At 46.5% G+C, this 8,441-nt stretch overlaps 1 protein-coding gene across 1 annotated transcript in view; it reads right to left on the bottom strand.

The window, feature by feature from the left end:
* Positions 1-530: 530 nt before the first annotated feature.
* Positions 531-8,441, bottom strand: part of kcnn3 (potassium intermediate/small conductance calcium-activated channel, subfamily N, member 3) — a 73,312-nt gene continuing 65,401 nt past the window's right edge. The window contains exon 7 of the mRNA XM_038787282.1: positions 531-2,134. Coding sequence (XP_038643210.1) covers positions 1,853-2,134 — 282 coding nt within the window. The 3' untranslated portion in view covers positions 531-1,852. The remainder of the gene's footprint in view (positions 2,135-8,441) is intronic.

Genomic DNA, 8,441 nt, shown 5'->3' with positions numbered 1-8,441 from the left:
CCAAATCTAACCCCATTCCTCCACAGGACCCTCGAATGTGTGGATCTCATTCCCTTCCCTCTGGCATTCACAAAGCTACACCTGTGCTACAGTTTTCAGTCTTGTTTGGGGCGGGGGGGGGGGGTCCTTGCACTGTAAGCCTTTGCTGACTAGGCTGTCCCAAAGCTCTGCGCTTAAACCCATGTCTCCCAGCCCGAGGGGCAGTTGGAAAAGCAGAGAGTAACCGGGTGCAGTGACCACATACCCAGATAATCAATCTAGGCCTGTCACTACAGCTCAGCTCCAAACTGTGCCCCGTTAGCGACCTAACGGAACTAAAGGGAATGCTTATTAATGTTAAGAAAATAGTGGGGGCGTGCGCTAGGGTTCTCCCCCCCCCCCCCCCCCCGTGACAGAATCTGTACCGTGCAGAAGGCCATTTAGCCCATCGAGTCTGCACCGACCCTCCGAACGAGAGCAGCCCCGTAACCCCAACTAACCTTTAACCTCTCCGGACACTGAGGGGCAATTTCAGAGCGGCCAATCCACCTAAAACCCGCGCATCTTTGGGCTGTGGGAGGAAGCCGGAGGAAACCCACGCAGACACGGGGGGAGAACGTGCAGACATCCGCACAGACAGTGACCCAAGCCGGGGATCGAACCCGGGTCCCTGGTGGGCTGACAGTCAGGAAAGGAAATGGGGTGAAGCGAGGAGGAGGGACGGTAAACCACACATTGCCGCCAATTCTGGCCGGAGCTATTTTTTTCACACACAATACGGCCAGTCCGGTGACACTTCCAGCGGCTGTTAAGCACTAAAGCAAATTAATCAGCATTGAACTGATATAGAGTGAATACAAATACTGATAGATAGTCCCTTTGGGTTCGTGTTGTCCTTTTGTAATAAAAGGCTGAGGCAAGGTGCGACTATGTTTTGTCTTCCTTGTTATGTGCCCACGAGTGGCCTGTTTCTGTGCTGTTAATTCTGTGCAATTAGTAGTCTTGCCTTTTTTTCTAAAAAAAAAAGTTTCAAAAGTGTCTTTGCGACCGCGTGTGCGCCTCTGTCTCTGCCCCACACGCACTCACAACAGCCCAAGAGCCCCTCCATCTCTCTCTCCTGGTGCAAATCGCCACGCCTCCAGCCGGGCAGATCAAAATGTTCCAACTTGTCACTGAGCACCACTGGGGAGCAGGTGGGATCATCGCTGCTGGCTGTTCCCGGGGAAATAAAAAAGCCGAATGAACTCGATCCAAACGTCTGAAGGAAAGGACAAGTCTTTTTTTTCTCTTGCTTATGAATTCATCCCTCTCCTTTGAAAAAAAAACCACATGGTTCTGGCAATAATCAGCTCCTCCTCCTCCCTCCCGCCGATGGCCACGGTTTTGTTCGTCGAAAACACCCCGTGTCTCCGCTCCTAAATGGGAAGCGGGACCCTTCGCTTTCACTCCTTGAACAAGTGGGAAGGATCGGGATAGGTACAGAGCTGGGTTAGACGAAAGAACTGGATAGCCGGACCAGCTGGTTCCTGATGGCAGGTTCGATCCCCGTACCGGCCTGAGGTTGTTCAGGAAGGTCCCGCCTTCTCAACCGAGACCCTCGCGTGGGGGCGGGGAGGGGGAGTGTGGGGAGAGAGACCCCCAGGTTAAATCACCACCCGTCAGCTCTCCCCCCACCCCCCGCTCAAAAGGGGGAAAGCAGCCGACGGTCATCTGAGTGTGACGACTTTACTTTTACTTACGAGCTCTGAGCCATACGCTTGTTATCCTTTCCGTTACAGAGCCAGCAAGAGTGGGTGAGAGAGGATTGGGTCTGAGGGGGAGGTGGTGGTGTGGGTATTGGGGGGGGGGGGGGGGAGAGGGGGTTGGCGAGGCCCTAACAGCTGCTGGAGCTGGTGCAAGGGGTCGGGAAGGAGGGGGAGCTCATGCCCAGCTGGCTGTCGGAGCGCTGGGAGCTGCCGTGGGCACTGCCTGCCTCGGCGATGGCGCTGAGGAGCTGCTGCTGCTGTTGCTGCAGGGTGTCGACAATCAGCCTCGGCAAGGCGTGGAAGCTGCCCGCCAGTCCCTCCAGCTTGTTCTCGAGGCTCAGGATCTGCTTCTCCAGGTCCTCTCCGCGCTCATTCAGCTCCGTGATCAGGTCGTACATGATCGTCTGCATCTGGGACAGGCACACAAACACATGAGAGAGCAGTGAGGTTTAGTATCAGTGCTTCATTCATAGAACATACAGTTCAGAAGGAGGCCATTTGGCCCATCGAGTCTGTATCAACCAACTTAAGCCCTCACTTCCACCCTATCCCCGTAACCCAATAACCCCTCCTGACCTTTTTGGTCATGAAGGGCAATTTATCATGGCCAATCCACCTAACCTGCACGTCTTTCAGAACTTGTGGGAGGAAACCGGAGCACCCGGAGGAAACCCACGCAGACACGGGGAGAACGTACAGATTCCGCACAGACTGACCCAGTGGGGAATCGAACCCGGGTCCCTGGCGCTGTGAAGCCACCATTCTGCTGCCTCGCCTTGCCACCATTAGCACTCTTCTTCCCTTAATGGCCACCATTAACACTCCCGCTTGTCTTATATCCATCACAAGTGCTTTGCCCGACATATCCCTGGGCTCCTCCACCATCTTTCCAACGGCATAATCCGTACCGTTCTTACCATTCCTCAGCTCCGCAGAATGATCATTTAGATCGCAAACATTTCATAAATTATCATAGAATTTACAGTGCAGAAGGAGACCATTCAGCCCATCGAGTCTGCACCGGCTCTTGGAAAGAGCACCCTACCCAAGGTCAACACCTCCATCCTATCCCCATAACCCAGTAACCCCACCCAACACTAAGGGCAATTTTGGACACTAAGGGCAATTTATCACGGCCAATCCAACTAACCTGCACATCTTTGGGCTGTGGGGAGGAAACCGGAGCACCCGGAGGAAACCCACGCACACACGGGGAGGATGTGCAGACTCCGCACAGACAATGACCCAAGCCGGAATCGAACCTGGGACCCTGGAGCTGTGAAGCCATTGTGCTATCCACAATGCTACCGTGCTGGGCGCGATCTTTCTGAAAGGATGCAAAGACCCCGAGCGAACGCATTTAGCCGTGTGCTTCCCAGTGTTCCCCCCCCCCCCCACACTCCAGCCCAAAAGTAACACGCCCAGATCCTAAATCGCATTCACCCATCACCTCCAGTGTTCGGTGGAACTTCCTGGTGAGGCAATGCCTCAAGTTTAAAATTCTCGATCTCCTGTTCAAATTCACCCCATCTCTCAACACCTCACTATGTGATTCTGTATATCTCGCTGTGCCCCTTTACCTTACTCACAATGGCGGAGTGAGATATACAGGGGCAGAATGGGATATACGGGAGAAGGGTAAGATATACGGGGGCTGTGGCCTTTGACTGCCTGAGACCTGAAGCTCTCGAATTCCTTCCTAAACATTTCCACCTCGCTCTCTTTCTCTCGCTCTCTCTCTCCGCCTTTAAGACACTCCTTAAAACCAAGCCCCTGTTCACCTGTCCATAATTTCTTTACAAGTTCGTAAGTTCATAAGATACGGGAGCAGAATTAGACCATTTGGCCCATCGCATCTGCTCCGCCATTCTATCAAGGCTTAACTCATGGCTTACGTCGCCTTAACTCCACCGTTCTCCATCAACCTTGCCCGTTCTCCATCACCCTTGCCCGTTCTCCATCACCCTTGAACCCATTCCCAATTAAAAATCTATCTAACTGCTCCTTAAATTTACTCACTGTCCCTGGATCCTCCGCACTCTGGGGTAGCGAATTCCACACATTCACAACCCTTTGGGAGCAGTAGTTTCTCCTCAAATCCGTTTTAAATTTGCGACCTCTTATCCTAAGGCTGTGACCTCTCGTTCTAGAATGACCCACAAGAGGAAGCACGACTTTTAGCATCTTGTATACCTGAATCTGATCGCCCACTCATTCTTCCGAACTCGAGAGTGCAGACCTAAACTGCTCAGTCTCTACTCATACTACAAACCCCTCAACTCTGGACTCAATCTGGTGAACCTCCTCTGAACTGCCCCCAATGCCACAACGTCTTTCCTCGAAAAAGGGGACCAAAACTGTGCACAATACTCCAGGTGCAGTCTCACCAATGCTTTGTACAGTTGCAATAGCACAACCTTACCTTTATACTCAATTCTTTTACCTATAAAGGCCAACATTCCATTCGCTTTCTTTATTACCTGCAAAGCTAGCTTCCTGGCGACTCATGCACAAGGACCCCCCGATCCCTCTGCACCGGAGCACCACGAAGTATCTCTCCAGTTAGATGTTAAGTTGCCTTCCCATTTTTCCGACCCAAAATGGATAACCTCACACTTTGCAGATTGGCAGTAGCTGTAGAATTACTTACGTGAACCTCATTTAACAGAATAGGGGACCATTACATCATATTTAAACTCTTCTGTCCCAGAGTGAGTGATTCCTTGCCTCCGATAATGCACAGGAAAAGCAGGAATATTCTCCCACTCTGAGCGCTAATAACCCTCAATGCGGGACGAACCGACAAATTCACAAATTATCACTTCAGATGGGATTCCTTGTTTAAACTGGGATTGCCATTCACTACGGATGCCACATGGTGGTGCCCTGCGCTTAGCAAACACATCACAGGCAACCCTGCCTCTCAGACCTGAGCACACAATCTGAATACTTCACAGCATTGTACTATTAATCTGAGCTGTCACTAACAACAGGGACAACTGGCACAACGTCAGTTATTGCTCTGTGTATCCCACTCTGTACATCTCACTCTGTATATCCCACTCTGTATATCTCACTCTGTATATCCCTCTCTGTATATCTCACTCCGTACATCTCACTCTGTGTATCTCACTCTGTATATCTCACTCTGTATATCTCACTCTGTATATCTCACTCTGTATATCTCACTCTGTATATCTCACTCTCTCCCTGTATATCTCACTCTCTCCCTGTATATCTCACTCTCTCCCTGTATATCTCACTCTGTATATCTCACTCTGTATATCTCACTCTGTATATCTCACTCTGTATATCTCACTCTGTATATCTCACTCCGTACATCTCACTCTGTGTATCTCACTCTGTATATCTCACTCTGTATATCTCACTCTCTCCCTGTATATCTCACTCTCTCCCTGTATATCTCACTCTGTATATCTCACGCTGTATATTTCACTCTGTATATCTCACTCTGTCCCTGTATATCTCACTCTGTATATCTCACTCTACTCTGTCCCTGTATATCTCACTCTGTATATCTCACTCTATATCCCACTCTGTATATCTCACTCTGGATATCTCACTCTGTATATCCCACTCTGTATATCCCACTCTGTATATCTCACTCTGTATATCTCACTCTGTATATCCAACTCTGTTGTTCTTTATCCCACTCTGTCCCTGTATATCTCACTCTGCATATCTCACTCTGTACCTGTATATCTCACTCTGTATATCTCACTCTGTATATCCCACTCTGTATATCTCACTCTGTATATCTCACTCTGTCTCTGTATATCTCACTCTGTATATCTCACTCTGTCCCTGTATATCTCACTCTGTATATCCAACTCTGTATATCCAACTCTGTATATCACACTCTGTATATCCCACTCTGTATATCTCACTCTGTATATCTCACTCTGTATGTCTCACTCTGCATATCTCATTCTGTATATCTCACTCTGTATATCTCACTCTGTATATCTCACTCTGTATATATCACTCTGTATATCTCACTCTGTATATCTCACTCTGTATATCCCACTCTGTATATCTCACTCTGTATATCTCACTCTGTCTCTGTATATCTCACTCTGTATATCTCACTCTGTATATCTCACGCTGTATATTTCACTCTGTATATCTCACTCTGTCCCTGTATATCTCACTCTGTATATCTCACTCTACTCTGCCCCTGTATATCTCACTCTGTATATCTCACTCTATATCCCACTCTGTATATCTCACTCTGGATATCTCACTCTGTATATCTCACTCTGTATATCTCACTCTGTACCTGTATATCTCACTCTGTATATCTCACTCTGTATATCCCACTCTGTTGTTGTATATCCCACTCTGTCCCTGTATATCTCACTCTGCATATCTCACTCTGTACCTGTATATCTCACTCTGTATATCCCACTGTTGTTGTATATCCCACTCTGTCCCTGTATATCTCACTCTGTATATCTCACTCTGTCCCTGTATATCTCACTCTGTATATCTCACTCTTTATATCCCACTCTGTATATCTCACTCTGTATATCTCACTCTGTCCCTGTATATCTCACTCTGTATATTTCACTCTGTATATCTCACTCTGTATATCTCACTCTGTATATCTCACTCTGTATATCTCACTCTGCATATCTCACTCTGTATATCTCACTCTGTATATCTCACTCTGTATATCTCACTCTGTATATCTCACTCTGTATATCCCACTCTGTATATCTCACTCTGTATATCTCACTCTGTCTCTGTATATCTCACTCTGTATATCTCATTCTGTCCCTGTATATCTCACTCTGTATATCCAACTCTGTTGTTCTTTATCCCACTCTGTCCCTGTATATCTCACTCTGCATATCTCACTCTGTACCTGTATATCTCACTCTGTATATCCCACTCTGTTGTTGTATATCCCACTCTGTCCCTGTATATCTCACTCTGTATATCTCACTCTGTATATCTCACTCTGTACCTGTATATCTCACTCTGTATATCCCACTCTGTTGTTGTATATCCCACTCTGTCCCTGTATATCTCACTCTGTATATCTCACTCTGTATATCTCACTCTGTACCTGTATATCTCACTCTGTATATCCCACTCTGTTGTTGTATATCCCACTCTGTCCCTGTATATCTCACTCTGTATATCTCACTCTGTATATCTCACTCTGTACCTGTATATCTCACTCTGTATATCCCACTCTGTTGTTGTATATCCCACTCTGTCCCTGTATATCTCACTCTGTATATCTCACTTTGTCCCTGTATATCTCACTCTGTATATCCCACTCTGTATATCTCACTCTGTATATCTCACTCTGTATATCTCACTCTGTACCTGTATATCTCACTCTGTATATCCCACTCTGTTGTTGTATATCCCACTCTGTCCCTGTATATCTCACTCTGTATATCTCACTCTGTATATCCCACTCTGTATATCTCACTCTGTATATCTCACTCTGTATATCTCACTCTGTATATCTCACTCTGTATATATCACTCTGTATATCTCACTCTGTCCCTGTATATCTCACTCTGCATATCTCACTCTGTATAATTCACTCTGTATATCTCACTCTGTATATCTCACTCTGTCCCTGTATATCTCACTCTGCATATCTCACTCTGTATAATTCACTCTGTATATCTCACTCTGTATATCCCACTCTGTTGTTGTATATCCCACTCTGTCCCTGTATATCTCACTCTGTCCCTGTATATCTCACTATGTATATCTCACTCTGTATATCCCACTCTGTATATCTCACTCTGTATATCCCACTCTGTAATATCTCACTCTGTATATCTCACTCTGTCCCTGTATATCTCACTCTGTATATCTCACTCTGTATATCTCACTCTGTATATCTCACTCTGTCCCTGTATATCCTACTCTGTCCCTGTATATCTCACTCGGTATATCTCACTCTGTTGTTGTATATCCCACTCTGTCCCTGTATATCTCACTCTGTATATCTCACTCTGTATATCCCTCTCTGTTGTTGTATATCCCACTCTGTCCATGTATATCTCACTCTGTATATCTCACTCTGTATATCCCTCTCTGTTGTTGTATATCCCACTCTGTCCATGTATATCTCACTCTGTATATCCCTCTCTGTTGTTGTATATCCCACTCTGTCCCTGTATATCTCACTCTGTATATCCCACTCTGTCCCTGTATATCTCACTCTGTATATCTCACTCTGTACCTGTATATCTCACTCTGTATATCTCACTCTGTCCCTGTATATCCCACTCTGTCCCTGTATATCTCACTATGTATATCTCACTCTGTATATCCCACTCTGTATATCTCACTCTGTATATCCCACTCTGTAATATATCACTCTGTATATCTCACTCTGTCCCTGTATATCTCACTCTGTATATCCCTCTCTGTTGTTGTATATCCCACTCTGTCCCTGTATATCTCACTCTGTATATCCCACTCTGTATATCTCACTCTGTATATCCCACTCTGTATATCTCACTCTGTATATCTCACTCTGTCCCTGTATATCTCACTCTGTATATCTCACTCTGTCCCTGTATATCTCACTCTGTATATCTCACTCTGTTGTTGTATATCCCACTCTGTCCCTGTATATCTCACTCTGTATATCTCACTCTGTCCCTGTATATCTCACTCTGTATATCTCACTCTGTCCCTGTATATCTCACTCTGTATATC

The sequence above is a fragment of the Scyliorhinus canicula genome, chromosome 30 (genome assembly GCF_902713615.1).
Source record: "Scyliorhinus canicula chromosome 30, sScyCan1.1, whole genome shotgun sequence".
Lineage (NCBI taxonomy): Eukaryota > Metazoa > Chordata > Chondrichthyes > Carcharhiniformes > Scyliorhinidae > Scyliorhinus > Scyliorhinus canicula.
Note: the sequence above shows the minus strand (reverse complement) of the source record. Positions and strands in the feature narration are given on the sequence as shown.